The sequence below is a fragment of the Chiloscyllium punctatum genome, chromosome 16, assembly GCF_047496795.1.
Source record: "Chiloscyllium punctatum isolate Juve2018m chromosome 16, sChiPun1.3, whole genome shotgun sequence".
NCBI classification, from domain to species: domain Eukaryota; kingdom Metazoa; phylum Chordata; class Chondrichthyes; order Orectolobiformes; family Hemiscylliidae; genus Chiloscyllium; species Chiloscyllium punctatum.
In genome coordinates, this window is record NC_092754.1 from 7595202 (window position 1) to 7612468 (window position 17267).

Consider the following 17267-nt stretch of genomic DNA (forward strand, 5'->3'; position numbering starts at 1 on the left):
GGAGGGGGGTTAGGTAGATCATTCATGGGAATTGCAGGGTTACAGAGATAGCAAAGGGATGGATCTAGGTGGGCTGCTCTTTGGAGGGTTGGTGGGGATTTGATGGGCTGAATGGCCTATTTCCACACAGTAGCGGTTCTATGTTATGTGCCCTGAATAATGTTGTAATCTTGAGATACTTCACAACGCTGTGTCCAAGTGTAAATCTCTGTTTAGACCATGGAATTGGTGAATTTAATGAATGAATTTCATGAGGTGGTTTTTAATTCAATCACAGTTGATGATTCCAACATTAATAGCTTGCAGCTATAAAACAATCACTACTGGTTCTGGAGAGAGAATCAGCTGCCAATTATCAGGAAGCAATAATGTTTCAATGTTTTGAAAAAGAAGAGGCACTATTCTGCCACACTTGTTCCAGATCTGAGCGGAAACCAAAAATAATGTCCTACAATTGGATTCATCATCTTTAGATTACAGCGGTTTGAAAACGTAGCTCACCAACACCTTCTGAACAGTAGTCAGGAACGCTGGCCTAGTCAATGATGATCACATCCCATGAACTATTTTTTAAAGGCCAAAGTCAAATTCAGCAATGATTGCTGAAAGTAAGGGAAACAAAACCCAGGTGACTAGAGGTCAGTTAGCTTAACATTTATCATTGGGAAAATGTTGAAGTTTGATATAAAGGATACAATAGCAAAGCATTTAGAAGTACTTAGTATAATCAAACAGACTCAGCATGGTAGCATGAAGGGGAAATTCTACCTGAGAAATTTATTAGAATTCTTTGAAGTGGTAACGACTAGGGTAAATACAGGGGATCTTGAACATGTAATATATTTGGATTTCCAAAAGGCATTCAGTAAGGTATCACACACAAGGCTACTTAATAAAATAACAGCCCATGAGGCTGGTAATGGTATATTACAATGGATGGGAATGGATAACTAGTAGCAGACAGAGAGTTGAAATAAAGGCGCCATTTTCAGGATGCAACCTTTAACTCGTGGAGTGCCACAGGGATCATTGCTGAGTCCCCAGTTACTACAATCAAAATGAATGACTTTGTTGAGAGAATGAATATACTATAGACAGGTTTACAGAGGACAGAAATAAAGGTGGCAAGGCAAGAGGTGAAAATGGCAGGGAGTCTGGAGAGAAGTATAGACAGGTTAGGTGAGTGGGCAGAACCATGGCACATGGGCTATAATGTGAGGCATGCATTTTGGCAGAAGAATAGAAGAGTTGAATATTAGTTAAATGGAAAGAGACTGCAGCACAGAGGTATTAGGGGGTGTCTTGTGTTTGTATCATAAGTTTAGGGAAAATAGGGGAGGCAAATGAACTGTAGGCCTTTGTTCCAAAGAGAATGGACTATGGAAATAGGGAATCCATGCTAAAACTATACAAGTTTCTGATGTGTACTTTTGGCCCCCGATTTTTAAAAAAAGATGGAATAGGAGACAGTCTGGAGAAGGTTTCGAGAACAGAAGGATTTTCCTATGACGAGATGTTGTGTTGTTTATATTTGCATTAACTGAAGTTTAGAAGAATGAGAAGAGCCTTTGTTGACATATATAACATTTTTCAAGGGCTTGACATGGGGGCAGACACCAAGAGGTTGTATCGTCTTATGGGATAGCCTGGGACCACAGAGTAAGTAAATTAAAGATTAGATTACATTAGATTCCCTACCGAGTGGAAACAGACCCTTCGGCCCAACAAGTCCACACCGACCCTCCGAAGAGCAACCCACCCAGACCCATACCCTTACGTTTACCTGGCTAACGCACCTAACACTATGGCCAATTCACCTAACCTGCACATCTTTGGACTAGGGAGGAAACCGGAGCACCTGGAGGAAACCCACGCAGACACGGAGAATGTGCAAACTCCACACTGAGGGTTGCTGTGAGGCAATAGTGCTAACCACTGAGCCACCATGCCACAGAGATGAGAAGAAATTTCTGCTCTCAGGGGATAGTGAATCTGTGGAAGTCTTTGTCACAGAGGGCTGTAAAGTCATAGAGTCAAGAGCACGGAAACAGACCCTTCGGTCCAACCAGTCCATGCCGACCATAATCCCAAACTAAACTAGCCCCACCTGCCTGTACTTGGACCATATCCCTCCAAACATTTCTTTAAATATCTTTCAAACGTTGGAACTGAACCAACATCCACCACTTCCTCTGGCAGTTCATTCCACAAACAAACTATTCACTATGTAAAAAAAATTGCCCCTCATGTCTTTTTTAAATGTTTCTCCTTTCATCGTAAAAATACGGATCTTAGTCTCGAAATACCGCACTCTAGGGAAAAGACATCTGCCATTCACCTTATCTATGCCCCTCGTGATTTTATAAAGTTCTATAAAACCATCCCTCAACCTCCTGCGCTCCAGTGAAAAAAAGTCCCAGCCTCTCCTTATAATTTAAAACTTCCATTCCCGCCAAGATCCTGATAAATCTCTTCTGAACCAACTGCAGCTTAATAATATCCTTCCTATAACAGGGAGACTCGAACTGGAGACAGTATTCCAGAAGAGGCCTCACCAATGTCATGTACAGCTTCAAAATAATGTCCCCAGCCCTACACTGAAAGGTCTGTGCAATGAAGGCAAGGGTGCTAATTGCCTTCTTTGGGTGGCACAGTGGCTCAGTGGTTAGCATTGCTGCCTCACAGTGCCAGAGACCCGGGTTCAATTCCAGCCTCAGGCGACTGTATGTGTGGAGTTTGCATGTTCTCCCCATGTCTGCGTGGGCACCCTCCGGATGCTCCGGTTTCCTTCCACAGTCCAAAAAGGTGTAGGTTAGGGGAATTGGCCATGCTAAATTGCCTGAAGTGTTAGGTGAAGGGGTAAATGTTGGGGAATGGGTCTGGGTGGGTTGCGGGTCGGTGTGGACTTGTTGGGCCCTAGGGCCTGTTTCCACACTGTAAGTAATCTAATCTAATCTTAACCTCCCTGTCCATCTGTGAGCAAACTTCAAAGAGTTATATACCTGAATGCCTAGGTTCAGGCTGAGTCATTTTGTATCTTCAAGGCCAATGTGGACAGTTTGTTAATCGGTAAAGAAATCAAGAATAGTAGAGAAAAGGCAGGGAAAATCGAGTTGAGGATTATCTGATCAGCCATGATCTCACTGAATGAAGGAGCAGACTCAATGGGCTGAATGACATATTTCTGCTCCTTTGCTTTATAGTCTTACTTGAGGCCTACTTCAGTGACCATGTCATCGGAGTAGAGGTGAGAAAATGAAAAGGAAAAGATCATCCATGTGGGAGTTAAATTGAAAGGTATAAGGAAAGGAGAAGGAAATTAATGTTATGCAGCGCTATGTCATATTTTGAGACTCTGTATTTGGTGCTATTCATGTAGTTCACTCAGCGCCTCTTCAAATTTTAACACAACCTATTTTCTGTGAAATATTTCAGAAAGGGCACTTTGTTATTCAACAATATATTCTCCATTGTGCCAGCGATACTGATGGGAACAAGTAAAGCAGCAAAGTCTTTTGAAATAATAATATTTGCGAGAATTATGATTGGAATCTGTGCAGGTATGTGAAGTCAGCTGAAGTGAGTGAAACCTGAAGTCCCTGAGTGAGAGACTGTTTGGTTTTAATTTGATCAGCAATACATGAACATATTTCATGCTTCAGATCGATTAGTCTTTATTGGGTTATGACATGGCTGTGATTTAGTGATATTAATTCCTTAAAGCATGACCTGGGTGATACAGATTTGAACAGTACAACTATAGGGTTCAGTTTTCACAGCTGTTTAGTACTGCCATGCAAAACATTATTCTATGTTACACAAGATGACTATGTAACTCCAAACCACAGAATATTTATGAACCACTTGGCTTTCTACACCAATACAGCAGCTTAGCCACAAATAATCAGCTTTATGGAATTCAATTTCACAGCATTTAAACTCACAAGTGCAGGGTAATTAACCACTACACTACACTGCCCAGAGCTAATGGGAGCAGGATAGTTATCGTTAGTTCCAATGCTTCCCCAGTGTCTCGTGCAAGTTTGTCAGGAGTTATTGGTGTTTGACACAAAGGACATATTTACAGAACGAACAATCCATCAATCGCATTCTCTTTTCCAAAGTAGTGCGATAAACATTGAAGGTAACTCAAGGCTGTAGCTGTTTTTGTCCAAGGCATTGCAGGTTAATTTCAGGGTCCAAGTACACAGAATTCTGGCACTATTCTTGATCAGACCATAAGACCATAAAAAGTAGGAACAGGTGTGGGACATTCGGCCTCTGAACCTGCTCTATCATTCAATGGGATCCTGGCTGATCTGAGATTTCTTATTTCCACCTCCCTACATTTTCCTCATACCCTTGATTCTCCTAATGATCAAAAATCGATCTATTTCAACCTTAAATATATACAAGGACTCTGACCCCACAGCTGTCTGTGGCAGGGAGAACAAATTCCTCCTCATTTCAATCTTAATACTCCGATGTGGTATTCCCAGCACCTTGTACAGTTGCAGTAAGATTACCGTGCTGTTATACTCCACCCCACCCCCTTGAAATAAGGACTAATATACCATTAGCCTCCCTGATTACCTGCTGCACCTGACTGCTAGCTTTCTATGTTTTGTGCACAGTCCCACCAAGTCGCTTTGGGTTGCAGTTTGCTGCAGTTTTGCTCCATTTAAATAGTTTTTTGCTCTTTTGTTCTTTCTTCCAAAATGAACAACTCACACTCTCCCACATTATACTCCATTTGCCAACTTACTTAACCTATCAATATCTCTCTGTAAGCTGTTTGTATACCTGCCTTTCCACCTATTAATGTGTCATCTGCAAATTTAGCCTCAATGCATTCACTTGCTTCCTCCAAATCATTAATGTATACTGTAAACAGTTGCGGTTCCAGCACTGATCTCTGTGGAACACGACTGATAAAGAACTTCTTATTCCCCGCTCTCTGTTTCCTACCCATTAACAAATTCTCTAACCATGCCGATATACTATACCCAACACCTTATGTGTTTATGGGCTTATGGCTTCACCCTTTTGTGAAGTAACTTGTGAAACATCTTCTGGAATTCCAAATGCAACACATCTACTGGTTCCCCTCTATCTATTCTGGATGAGACCTCAAAATGTTCTGATAAATTAGTGAGAGGTGATTTCCCTTTCATGAAGCCATGTTGATGCTGCTTGATTAGATTAATGATGTTCCAAATATATTGCTCTGACTTCTTCGATAATTGATTCCAATACTTTTCCAAAAGTTGATGTCAGGCTAATTGGCCTATAGTTGCCTGCCTCCCTATTGGAATAGAGATGGACAAAGTCAGAAGTCACATGATGTCTGATGAAGGAGCAGCACTCCGAAAGCTTGTGATTTCAAGTAAACCTGTTGGACTATAACCTGGTGTCATGTGACTTCCGACTTTGTACACCTCAGTCCAACACCAGCACCTCCACATCATAAAGCCAGGTGTGGCATTGGCAATTTTCCAATCCACTTGTGCTTATTATCATCTAAGGACCCTCCAAACTGACAACAATGCCCCCCGCCCCCACAAGTCCCTTGTTGAAGGCACACGTCCAGGTTCACTGCAAACATCACCCACCATGCCCTGATCCAGAGGGACCTCGATCATCTGGCCTTCAATTATCCGAGTATCAGATTATCTGGCAAAGTCCTGCCGCTCGGCTAAACTATGTTATCCGGCATTTGATTATCTGGAATTCAATTAACCAAACGAAATACTGCCCGCCCCTGTCCTTTGGATAATCGAGGTTCCTCTGTAACTGTTGAAGTTTTGAGTTTACAACCTACATGGAAAACATGGACAACCTTCAACTGGTTGTGGATGGGTTGAGGAAGATGTAAAGCACTTATTTCACTAGGGGGGACCATGAGGAACTCAGTGACACTGGCCACCCGAGTCAGACCATTGTCAGCAGTGAGATTCACTCCTACTGCCAATACAACCATTCACATTCCATCAGCTGAAGAGATTAAATGGATTGTTGAACCCAACATATCTGCTTCACCAGCCACATGAAAGAAAATCTTCAAACAACGGGCTGCCACAATACTTAAACCCAGTCTTGCACATTTTGAGATTCTTTCTCAGCGCTATGAAGTGGACTTTTAAAAAATACTTTTATTGCATGGAAATTTTTGACCAGTATTTACTGGCGCAGATCTGTTCCTGACTGACTGCAGGAAATGCAGGTCATTGTTGCCAAGTTCAGAACATTCATGGCAACTCGGAGAAAGTGAGGACTGCAGATGCTAGAGAGTCAGAAGTGTGGGGCCGGAAAAGCACAGCAGGTCAGGCAGCGTCCGAGGAGCAGGAGAGTTGATGTTTTGGGCATAAGCCCTTCATCAAGAATGTCTTCTTCAATTCCTGATGAAGGGCTTATGCCCGAAACGCCGACTCTCCTGCTCCTCAGATGATGCCTGACCGGTTGTACTTTATCAGTGGCACACTTCTGATTCATGACAATTCACTGAATGGGAATTGACCCTTGCTCTTATACTCCTGCCTAGGTCTCTCCTCCAATGTGGTCCCTATGTACTTGGGCGAGCTTTCACCAAAGAACCTTCGAGGTGCCATCGGTGTGATGCCCCAGCTCTTCATTACGACTGGCATCCTGATTGCTCAGATATTTGGAATAAGAAGCATTCTCGCTAATGAGAAAGGTACTCAGGGTGTATTCACCTGCAGCTCAACAAGTTACCTGTAAAACAGGTTGTTGGAAAATTGTTCAATTACAAATAGAGTCCACACACAGATTTGTGAAATTGACAAACACTGGTTTATTTCTCACAATGTAGTGGCAAGGAGAAATTGACCAGACTGATACAAAATGGACAATTTGCACAGTTAAGTCAAGGATTCTCCTCCATGGGCTTCGATGCGGACAGTTCTTATAGGGTTACAGTAGCGGCATATTAATTACAAGACAATGCAGTTTCAATTACAGTTAATAGAAAACAATTGCTTGTCCAGCAGTATCCATCAGTTAACAATTGTAACAGGAGGGTTAGCTAATCTGCAGAAATGGGTGCTAATGGCTAGCATCCTGGCTTCAATGGGCCCCTAGGGTAGTGTTCATTCTTGTCAGGTATCTTGGTGCCACCTAGTCTGCGTGGGCTTTATGGGGATTGAGTATCTGGGGAGATAGGGAAAGCCAGTGATACTATTGTGAGGTCGGAAAACTAGTTAGCAGATCATCTAGATAATGTATTCCTTCAGTCAGGAAACTGTTTAGGTATTGTGTCATTTCACTGTTAGTTTCTGAGCTGAGTGTGGTCTAGTCAGTGGCGTTATGGGTAGACTCCCTTTAGCTAAATGGTTTCTGTGAGCAGTTGGTGGGCAGGCAGAGCGATTTGCTTTTTTCCCACACAGGTAAAGGTCTGCTGACGCCTCAGCTAAATATGTAATTGTACAGACCTGTATATATGAATGATTACTCGGTCTCTGTATACCAAGAAATGGAATGTTTACGGATGTATGGTGTGACCAATTGTACAGCTCATCAAAATATTTTATGAATAAAGTATATTTTTGAAATTAAAAAAAAGGTAAAGGTGTTTAACATTTCTTTATCTTCTTTTCAGGCTGGCCATTACTTTTGTCACTCACTGGATTCCCTGCCGTTGTGGAGCTCATTCTATTGCCTTTTTTCCCTGAAAGTCCAAGATTCACGTTGATCCAAAAAGGCAATCTTACTGGAGCAAAAGCAGGTAAATAAGGCTGGACATAAGTTAGACCGTGGTTTCGGGGCTGCAGTCAAGTCAATGTGAAATGGCTTGGGTCCATAGGAAAGTGAGAGCTCACCCCCAGAGTCAAGTCTACTCCGAAAGCTGATGCATAAAGGCAAGCAGTGTCGGAGTTTGGTCAAATAGGCTATTCCTCAACCAGTTTGACTCCAGTATTGTGTGAAGTCAGGGGTTCAACGGAACTCGGCTTGGCTCCACTTTCTCCAGGTTCATAGAATCCCTACGGTATAGAAGCAGGCCATTCAGCCCATACCTCCACACCGACCTTCCTGAAGAGCATTCTACCTAGACCCACACCCAACCCAATGCATTGCGAGTCTACTTACCACAAGGCACAAAATCACTTTGCTGCAGTAAGAGGCCATTTGGCCCACTAGATGGACTGCAGTGGTTGAAGAAGGTGGCTCACCACCACCACCTTCTTAAGGGCAGTAAATGTTGGGCCCAGGCAGCAGCACCCGCATCCCATGAATAAATAAAACAAAGCTCTGAACTATCTTCTATTGGTGAAGGACAACTTACAACCAGCAGTATAACTCGCATCAGTACTGTGTTTTTCACTCAACAGCAACAAGTTACAGCACCTTTAGCATTTGGAAAAACACAAAGCCACTTGCTACTAAGCAGAATTTAGCACAAGGAGACAGGGTAGAATGGCTATCAAAAGCTTTCTGATGAAGGGTTTATGCCCAAAATGTTGACTCTCCTGCTCCTCGACCTGCTGTGCTTTTCTTTTAGATTAGATTAGATTACTTACAGTGTGGAAACAGGCCCTTCGGCCCAACAAGTCCACACCGCCCCGCCGAAGCGCAACACACCCATACCCCTACATCTACTCCTACCTAACACTACGGGCAATTTAGCATGGCCAATTCACCTGACCTGCACATCTTTGGACTGTGGGAGGAAACCGGAGCACCCGGAGGAAACCCACGCAGACACGGGGAGAACGTGCAAACTCCACACAGTCAGTCGCCTGAGGCGGGAAATGAACCCAGGTCTCTGGCGCTGTGAGGCAGCAGTGCTAAACACTGTGCCACCGTGCCGCCCAGCACCACACTTTCCGACTCTGATCCCCAGCATCTGCAGTCCTCACTTTCTCTCATCGAAAGCTTCTGTCAGCCAGATAGGTTTGAAGGACAACTTAAATGGGTGGGCAGAGAGGCAGAGAGATATAGGAAGAGAATTCCAAACCCTGGGGCCTAGACAACCAAAGGCAGTCCCCAGTGCTGGAGCCATTAAAGTCAGGGCAGCTAAACAGCCTTGAATTGGAGGAACATGGCCATCTAGGAGGCTTGCTAGAGCTGGCGGAGATTACAGAGTTAGGGAGGGCTGAGACCATGGAAGGATTTTGAAGCAAAGATGCAAATGCTACATCAGAAGCACTGCTGGAGCCAATGTAAGTCAGAGACCACAGAAATCAGGCTGATAAGGAGTTGGTATGAAACAGGATATGGGGAGCAGAAGCTGGAATAATTTTATGGAGGGTGAAACAGGGGAGGCAAGTCACCAGGAGTGTGTTGGAATAGATAAATATCGATGCATCAAAAGAAGTCCAGTCTGAACTTTTACAGAGATTGGTTTCAGGTGTTATATAACAGCAGTAAGGTTTAGCTTCTAGATTAGAGTGGTGCTGGAAAAGCACAGCAGTTCAGGCAGCATCCGAGCAGCAGGAAAATCAACGTTTCGGGCAAAAGCCCTTCATCAGGAATAGAGGTGGGAATAAAGTTTAGTTGGCAAGTGAGGGAGCTGCCAGCATAGCATGAGCGCAGGTAGATAACCCTTTATCCAAAATCCCGAAATCCGAAAAGCTCCAAAGTCCGAAGGTTTTTTTGTGAAGTTTTTTTTTCATTCACAAGGTTGTTTGGCATGCAAACAGTTAACACACTCACTCGATGCGTGTCACTCAGATGTGACGTGTAGGGATGTGGCCTGGCACTGGCAGGCCTCAATTCTGTTTCAGGGCCCATTTTACTCACAGTAAGTCTATTCTTCGGAAAGATTTTTAAAAATTTCACCATCAAACTGCCACTTACTCTGAAATTCCAAAAATTCTGAATTCCGAAAACCAGCTGGTCCCAAACATTTTGGATAAAGGATTATGCGGCTGTAAAAGCCTGGAACCGACTCAGTGACACCGAGCACTAATTCCCCGTTATCTTGAGGAACAGAGCAGAGACTGCAGCATCTGGACATTGCACACCTTGTACTTGCTGAGACGGTGTCAAATCACGTCAAAGGTCTGGATCTCCACCACGATTAAGAGTCATGGCAAAACTGACTGATCAACCTGGGAATGGCAAGTCTCACTCCCAGCCCACGTCCCTCTGCCCACCTCCGGACACAGTTTTTCCTGTTTTTGTGGGGTGCAGGAACAGATAGAGGTAAAGTTTTGTGCCTACACAGCTCCCAGAGGCAGCTGGCTTTCTGCCTCACTCCTGTGTGATTTTTTTTTTGGTGGCCCCCAGAATGTGCCCTGTAGACCCGTTAGGTGCAGGTCTGAACTTCTTGCCTTTCTTTGGATAACTGGGGTCCACCTTTCAGACAGGTGATGTGTCCCTTTGGATAAGGTCCTGGAACATTTTGAGGGGAGGTCAGATGACATTCGCAAGGTTTGTGAAGGTTTGTAGCCCAGGTTTAGGGTGTAGGTTTGCTCGCTGAGCTGTAGGTTTGATATCAATGGATATCAAACCTACAGCTCAGCGAGCAAACCTACACCCCCCCCCCCCCTCAGATGACATTTTTGGAGCAGTTAAAGGACCAGTTGGGATGGTTAAAAGTAGGTATGAATGTATGTAAAAAGTCTGTCAAGTTCATTGGAACTGTCAACAGATCAATCAAAGTGAGCAGTTAAAAGTGTCAAAAGAAATTGTTAAGAGGTCACGTCAAGAAGACCTCTCAAATATAACTACAAACTGAGTTGTCAAGGCACTTAAAAGTCTGTCCCTTTAAAATTTTGCAAAATGTCTAAAGTGTTTTGAAAAACCATTGGTTGCTATTTCTCTCTGCCTATGGACATGAGCCTGTGGGTTTCACTGCTGCATGGCTTATTTCACCACCATCACAGCGGGGTGCCTTCCATTTCATACTGAGATTGTTCGCAGTATCTGGATATAAACTCTTTGAAATGGAACAAAGAATGAATTTCAATGTTCTTTGTTATCAGATGCATTTGAAGGAAATGTTCAGGCATTATGTAGTCAGAGTATTGTAAATATTGGACATGGTTCTTAATGATTGATTTTTTTCAGTAAGGCAAAGTGTTGACCTTTATCTAGTAGAACTTAAATTTAACCTATTCCAGGAATGTCTTGAGGTGGTAACTAGGTGAGGCATCATAATTTGTGTAAGGGTAAAGGGTGGTGACTGGAGTGGGACGTGGGTGGACACAAGCTGAATCTCTGTTGACATAGAGTCATAGAGTCATAGAGATGTACTGCATGGTTACAGACCCTTCGGTCCAACCCGTCCATGCCGACCAGATATCCCAACCCAATCTAGTCCCACCTGCCAGCAGCTGGCCCATATCCCTGCAAACCCTTCCTATTCATATACCCATCCAAATGCCTTTTAACTGTTGCAATTGTACCAGCCTCCACCACTTCCTCTGGCAGCTCATTCCATACACGTAGCACCCTCTGTGTGAAAACGTTGTCCCTTAGGTCTCTTTTATATCTTTCACCTCTCACCCTAAACCTATGCCCTCTAGTTCTGGACTCCCCTACCCCAGGGAAAAGACTTTGTCTATTTATCCTATCCATGCCCCTCATAATTTTGTAAACCTCTATAAGGTCATCCCTCAGCCTCCGACGCTCCAGGGAAAACAGCCCCAGCCTGTTCAGCCTCTCTCTGTAGATCAGATCCTCCAACCCTGGCAACATCCTTGTAAATCTTTTCTGAAGTTTCACAACATCCTTCCAATAGGAAGGAGACCAGAATTGCACGCAATATTCCAACAGTGGCCTAACCAATGTCCTGTACAGCCGCAACATGACCTCCCAATTCCTGTACTCAATACTCTGACCAATAAAGGAAAGCATACCAAACACCTTCTTAACTATCCTATCTACCTGCGACTCCACTTTCAAGGAGCTGTGAACTGCACTCCAAGGTCTCTTTGTTCAGCAACACTCCCTAGTGTATACCATTAAGTGTATAAGTCCTGCTAAGATTTGCTTTCGCAAAATGCAGCACCTCGCATTTATCTGAATTAAACTCCATCCGCCACTACACGGGGGTTATGAAGAGCCATGGGTGTGGGTAGAGGGGCAGAGATTGGCACAGAGGGTTTGAGAGGTCATGGGGTGGATACAGGGCATGGTGTAAAGAGGAAGATTTTAAAAATACATGAGGGGCAATTTATTTTTACACAGAGTGGTTCGTGTGTGGAATGAACTTTGACAGGAAGTGGTGGATGCGGGTACAGTTATAACATTTAAAAGACATTGAGATGCGTGCATAAATAAGCATGGGACTAGTTTAGTTTGGGAACATGGTCTGCATGGACTGCTTGGACCACAGGGTCTGTTTCTGTGCTGTATGACTCTATGATATAGAGACAAAAGCCTAATGGTATGGATTAGCATGAATGTGACAGGAGGAGTGTGAGGCGTGGGGCGTCACCACCCTGAAACAGGCCCAGCTCCCACTTAAAGGAAATCTAGAGCTTGAATTGAAGGCAATGAATTGCAGAACAGTAATAAACAGCGGAGTTCACATGTATTGTGTTCAAGCTTTGAGACGGATAAGAGGCTGGGATGACGTGGATGATGAAATAGAAGAAATGCGTTTGGAGGATCAGTCAGAGAAAGCTGAAGGCCACATGTCAGTACTGAACCTCTTCTCGTTCAGGTCATTGCGATGGCAACTGGTATCCATCATTGTTCTAAATATGGGGCAGCAGCTGTCTGGAGTTAATGCAGTAAGTATCACAAACTTATCAACGCAGGCACTGGGTAAAATACAGAACTTGCATTTGTTGTAACTACAGTACAATAGCAACTTGTATTGACGTAGCCCCTTTGGCGAGCCACAACATCCTTTCAAGCTTTGCAGGAGCATTGTTGTGGAGATCTGACCTGGGTCACTTAAAATGAGATAATTGCACAGACCAAATTCATCTTTTATCATTCGTTCACAGGATGTGGGTGTTGATGGCTGGGCTGTTATTTATTACCCATCTATAATTGCTCTTGTGAAAGTCGTGGCGGACTGTTCCTTGAAATGCTACAGTTCCTGTACTGGAGGTTGACCCCACCACATAGTTTGGGAGGGGATTTCAAGATTTTTGTCCCAGAGATACTGAAAGAATGGCGCAGAATCATTTTCCTTAGTTTCAGTTACCCGCGATTTACTGTGGTCGGAACATATTAAAGGGATTAGTGGTGCTGGAAGAGCACAGCAGTTCAGGCAGCATCCAACGAGCAGCGAAATCGACGTTTCGGGCAAAAGCCCTTCATCAGGAATAAAGGCAGTGAGCCTGAAGCGTGGAGAGATAAGCTAGAGGAGGGTTAGGGGTGGGGAGAGAGTAGCATAGAGTACAATGGGTGAGTGCGGGAGGAGATGAAGGTGTACCTACTGGAACCAGGGACCAGGGGATGCTGGGAAGGTAAAATTCTCATTGAAATGAATGGGTTTGCGACTATCCACGATTTTGGGCATCCGCGGTCGTTCTTGGAACGTATTCCCTGCATGTACGGGAGGACTACTGTATTTTCAGCTCAGGATGATAAGCAGCTTGGAAGGAAATTTTCAGGTGGGGATGTTCTTCTATATCTGCTATCCTTGTCTTTCTGGATGGCAGTGGTTGAGAACTACAAGGTGCAAAGGAGGCTGGGTGAGTCCCTGCAGTAATCTTGTAGATGGCCACTGTGCATTGGCAGTGGAAGACATGGGTATTGAACATGGTAGATGGGGTGCCAGTCAAGTGGGCTACTTTGTCCTGCATTGTGCCAGCTTCTTGAGTGTTGTTGGAGTTGCACTCTACCAGGCAAGTATTCCTTCAGATTCCTGACTTGTGCTTCGTAGATGGTGATGGACAGGCTCTAGGGAGTCAGGAGGTGAGTTACTTGTTGCTCTGTTAAAGAGAGAGATTTTAAGGAACAATTTAAAGAAGATGGGGAAGGAGGCAGAGGGACTCAGAAAGGGAGTTCCACAGTTTCAGGCCGATGGGGCTGAAGGTACAGTCACTGATCAGAACTGAGTCAGACACCAAGATTGGAGGGGCACAGATGTCTCAAACAGTTTTAACTCCTGGGAATGTTTGAGAAACAAAGAGGGACAAGACTATGTGGAACTTGAAAAAAGGATTAAAAATTTCAAATTGCTGCACTGGGAGCCAATGTACATTAATAAACAGAGAGTTGATGTGTGTATAAGACTTTGTGCGAGTTAGGATATGGGCAGCAGAGTTTTACATAAGTACTGAAGAGTCAAGTCTACAGGTTGTGAAGATTTCAGCAGTAATTGAATGAAGGCAGTATTAGTGTTGGGCAGGACTGCAGAGGAGCGATTCAGTGGTCTGGACATTGGAGTATTGGGGCAAGAGGTTTCTTTCATGGTTAAATATAGCATAAAGTTTGCAAAATTTCTGGCTGATTTTCAGTTGCCTGGGGGATTAGAGTCATAGAGTCATAGAGATGTACAACATGGAAACAGACCTTTTGGTCCTAGCTCAGGAACAGATTTTGTATTGGAAATAGGAGCCAGGGGTTTCAGACATTTCACAAGCTGGGTAAGATCACAGCTCAATGCAAACTCAAGAACCTACACCTTCTCTCTTGACTCTACAACTTCACAGCCTTCTGGACTTGACACCGAGTTCAGCAATTTTAGACCCTAACTTCTGCCTCCATTTTGTTTTGTGTTTTATTTAGTTGGTTCACATTACACTTGTTCCTTTCCTTGTTCCTTCACTTTGCATTCAGATGGCTACTATCCAACCACGCCCCCCTGTCATGATGTGTCTTTTGTTTCTTCACTTCTTACCACTGCCTTTGATTTTTGTACCAGTTGGCTTTTTGTTATTTAACCTCTCCTGACCTCCACCTGACCAAAGATCTTTCCTTTTACTTTTCTTCCAACTCTCTTCACTTTCACATTCTCAAAACGTATCACATTCTATCCTTACCTCAATTTGCAATGAAGGATCATTAACTCTGTTTCTCTCTCCCCCCATATGCCAACTAACCTGTTGAATGTTTCTACAATTTTCTTGCATTTCTGTTCATTCAGTATTGAATGTCAGAAATGGATTGTAACAAGAAATTAAATTTGATCTGGAATTGAAAGCCAATGTTGAGCATAAAATAACTCTCAATTGTTTTAAAAGCCCACCTAGTTCACTCAAGTCCTTGAGGGAAAGAAATCAGCTGTTCTTACTCAGTCAGGCCTATGTGTGACTCCAGACCCATAGTAATTGGTTCATCCTTAACTGCTCTTTCAAATGGCCAACAAGCTACTCACTCCAATGGTAGCTAGGGATGGACAACAAATGCTGGTCTTGCCAGTGACACCCACATCCATGACAAACAAAAAATCTAGTACAATGGATGTTTGAGAGGGATGTCATGCATAACCTCACAACATCCCAACATGCATCCAGGCAATGTTTGAAGTGACACTGAATTGTTTGAAGGATGGACGTATTGGAATCTAGGAAACATGGCAGCTAATTCACAAAGAACAATTTTCTAAAAAGAGCAATATGATAATTATCAGAATTTTTAGTAATTTTGTTTGAAGTATCAATTTTGCAAATGATGAGTTCCCTTAATCTTTTTGAAATTATCTCTTACATAGACCTGAAAGCAGCCTAGGCCTCAATCTTACAACATCTCTACCTCTTGGTACTGCCCTAAGGTGTCAAATTTACACTCAAAGTGGAACTTGAACAGATATCCTCTGACTCAGAGGCAAGGTGCTGCCCTTTGATCCATGGACCATACCACTAGACCTGAATCCACATTCCAAACTGACTCCGTTCTCACTTAATATACAAAGCAGTCGATCCTATTGCTATGCCTCAATCTTTACAATTCAACTTGAAAAATATGTTTTTATAGATCAGTAGTTTCTGAAATTATTTTAAGCAATATTTTCTTACTTTAGTACTTGAGCAGAAATTTCACTCAATTTCAAATTGGAGATCTTTAAGCTTCAATACACGGGAGATTCCATTTTCCACATCATGAGCAGGGCCACCCGATTTGGCAAATGTTTCAGTGTATGTGACACTCGACCTACTTTGTGGGAGTAATAGTGAAAACTAGATTTTATATTTCAGGTTCTTTTGATGTTAAATTGTGTCTTTTTATTGGGAATATTAAAATAATGCTGGTTGGAAAGAGTTTAATAATGTCCTTCCCTTTACTGCAGGTTACTGCAAGGTCTCGAAAGTTAAGTTATTGAGATAAATCTCAGCAGATGCCAACCCTGGTTACTACTGAGGAGGAGGCCTGATTTTTAGCACCACTGGTGATGGTACTGAGGACAGCAGGTTCCAAATTAATGCCACCTGACTCTGTGCAGGGTCCCCCATTCCAAGGTGACACCCCAGAGTCATTGGCCCATTATCAACCATTAAAGGAGGCTTTACCTGACAGCCTCCTGGGAGCCGTAAGAGACTGAGAGCAGGACGACAGCCTGCAGACTGTCCCATAGAGAGTGACTACAGGCAGGGTGAGGGGGTTGGGAAATTGGAGGGGGGAGGGTGCTGTTAGATTTCCAGACATGAAACTTGAAGACTGCTTTTATCTTCCTGTCTGGGTGCAGCATCTACTGGGACAGCCAACTTCACCACCAATGCTCCCCCACTATCAACTCCCCTCCCCTTCCCCATTTCACTGCTTCCTCCCACCCACATCAATCACCCCTCCCTATTTCACTCCTCCCTCCCACCCACATCAACTACTCCTCCCTCCTCCCTCCCCATTTCACTCCTCCCCACTAGTCACATCAACTCCCCTCCCCCACCACCACCAGCACCCACAATCCCACTCTGATGAACATGCTGCAAAGCCATTCTTTATTAGAAATGTTAAGATTTTAAAGAATGAGTAAATCCATTTTTAATCTTTGTCTACTGCATGTAACTCCATGGCAGATTCTATTATGCTGAAAGGCCTTGGATTCCTGCCCCCTCCCCCAAAAAAGCTATAATCCTTAATTGGATGACCCCAGTCTTTTGTCATTAATTTTTTTTACTCATTCATGAGATATGGGTGTGACTTATCAGGCCACCATTTATTGTCTATCTCAATTTCCCACACCTGGTAAAGATGGCAGAATCCCTTGCCTGAAGAATATTCATGAATGAGGTTTTTTTAAAAAATGACAATAATTTCATTGTTATCATTACACTCCTAATTCAAGATCAGTCTTGAATTCAAATTTCACTACCTGCCGTGGCAGGATTTGAACCTGGGTCCCCAGAACATTATGTGAGCCTCTGGATTGTAAATAATACCACCAGGCCATTGCCTCCCCTTGA

General features: G+C 43.5%; 1 protein-coding gene across 2 annotated transcripts in view; it reads left to right on the top strand.

Moving 5' to 3' along the window:
• The window catches only part of slc2a5 (solute carrier family 2 member 5), a 60888-nt gene that overhangs the window by 26011 nt on the left and 17610 nt on the right, over window positions 1–17267 (top strand). For both annotated transcript variants that reach the window (XM_072586148.1, XM_072586147.1), the window contains 4 exons: window positions 3436–3560; window positions 6542–6694; window positions 7616–7741; window positions 12511–12698. In XM_072586148.1, coding sequence (XP_072442249.1) covers window positions 3436–3560; window positions 6542–6694; window positions 7616–7741; window positions 12511–12698 — 592 coding nt within the window. The remainder of the gene's footprint in view (window positions 1–3435; window positions 3561–6541; window positions 6695–7615; window positions 7742–12510; window positions 12699–17267) is intronic.